We start from the raw sequence: 1,822 nt of genomic DNA on the forward strand, positions 1-1,822 counted from the left end.
TCGGACTATTGTATGCGTCCCAATGCAATCACCTACGGGGAACTTCTTCCCCCCGCTGCTCTCTACCTAATTTTAATAGATAGACTTCAGGCTCTCCCGCTACTCTTGGATATAAATTCTCGCTCGGGTATATATCTTACTTCCATGGTATTCTGGTCACGGTTCAATCTAATACGCATCTGCGACCTGCCCATATTCTATGCTTCGATTATACTCCTGTTTTACATCTCAAGGGTATTGATATGATTACTTCAAGAAGATTTTCTAATTCTTGATGGTACCCTGGCCCTCTTTGTCATATACTGTCCTCACCTATAATTTTGATACCATCTTAAGCTATTCCGTTCTTCAAGTACACTACCGTGAACCTATGTGCACTTGAATACGACACCACTATTCATTGGATCCTCTGGGCTTGGTGCACCATCGGGTTTATTCCTCGGCGAACGCATACGCCTGCTTTTTTTCTACCATCGCTATGAATTTCAATGTGTCTCGACCTTCTCTGCCTTGCGTACTAGGGGGAGTCTCCTTGGCGTTAACCTCCGTGGTCACCCTTCTCGACGGTTTATGCTTGACATCCTTCAAAAACCTCTCGTCTAATATTCGCTCAATCGAATCTGCCGTTACCGCCCTGGGCGCAGTGAATTGTGCTGTGCTTGCCGCTACGATCTTATTTTGGCTGGCAGACAGCAACAATGAGAATTCAAGGCAATTGAGCGTGTACCGAAGCCGCGCATATTGTATCCTGATTATCTACTTGGTTATGACTACAGGGGTGACTGCTGGAGGTATAGCATGGAGCAACGCACAGATCATGATAGAACAACAGATAATGTCACTAGGTCCAAGACAGCGACTATTGTTGGTGACTCGTACTGTCATATGGGCAATTTCTGTTCTAACTGAGGGTCTCTTTGGTGGGCTTCTCCTAATGACACTAGCAAAACGGACCAGCCGCAGCAGATGGTCAACCTCGCTACCTCATGACCTTGATGCCCTCCACGAACAGTTAGCTGTAAACAACAGATTGGAGTCAACAAAGCAGCCGCAACTTGTAGTTGACTCCCCGAAGCAATCGACAGATCAAAAGCGGAGCTGTGATGGTTTGATCGCGATCCAACAATCTACATCAAGTGCTGCGTCTTTAATCTCGAAGCGCTACTCAGGCCGAACACTATACCAACAGGATTCCAAGCACGGTTCTGTTGACCTCAATCCACCGGTCGCTATCCTGAGTGCGTTGTAATGCGCAATACGTTCGATGGCTGCCCCTACGAACATAACGATTGCACTGTGGGGGCTGATGGTGACTCTAGGTCACGCAAGACACAGGGGAATAGGTGCTCGTTGGATACTTTGCGACGGCAATATTCATTAAGGAGGTCATGGGATACTTCAAGATCACTTCAGCCAGAGGCTCCTATCAAGGGTGACCACCCAAAACTAACACTGTCCGATGAGAGTAATATTCATCCACTTTTTCGCTCTAACAGTCCAACTCCCCCGCCTACACCCATGCCTGGGACCACCGTTATCGCATCTCCGGCGGCTGGACAGACCATCTCTATGAAAGCGTTACATAGGATGAGATCGACCAACTCACTCCGGTCTTACACTCCACGAAGTCGGTCACCCCTGTTTGAGCGAATTGATCAAGCCGACGAAGAAGTACATCCAAAGACAGGGCCAGGTAATGGTCGGTGTGAGCCTAACAATGACCAGACATTCGCAATACCAAATTTTGTCATGGCTGCGGATCTGCGAAGGAGCATAACACAGTATGAGAAGAGGTACGATCTGATAGAATCCCCTCATGAAA

General features: G+C 47.6%; 1 protein-coding gene across 1 annotated transcript; it reads left to right on the top strand.

Annotated features, from left to right (window-relative positions):
* Positions 1-478: 478 nt before the first annotated feature.
* Positions 479-1,249, top strand: ANOM_011890 (uncharacterized protein; the record flags this gene model as incomplete). Its single annotated transcript, XM_015557142.1, has 1 exon — positions 479-1,249. One exon carries the CDS (start codon positions 479-481, stop codon positions 1,247-1,249), a length of 771 nt encoding a protein of 256 aa, XP_015400812.1.
* Positions 1,250-1,822: the final 573 nt, after the last annotated feature.

The sequence above is a fragment of the Aspergillus nomiae genome (assembly GCF_001204775.2).
Source record: "Aspergillus nomiae NRRL 13137 chromosome Unknown contig00840, whole genome shotgun sequence".
Taxonomy (NCBI): Eukaryota; Fungi; Ascomycota; class Eurotiomycetes; order Eurotiales; family Aspergillaceae; genus Aspergillus; species Aspergillus nomiae.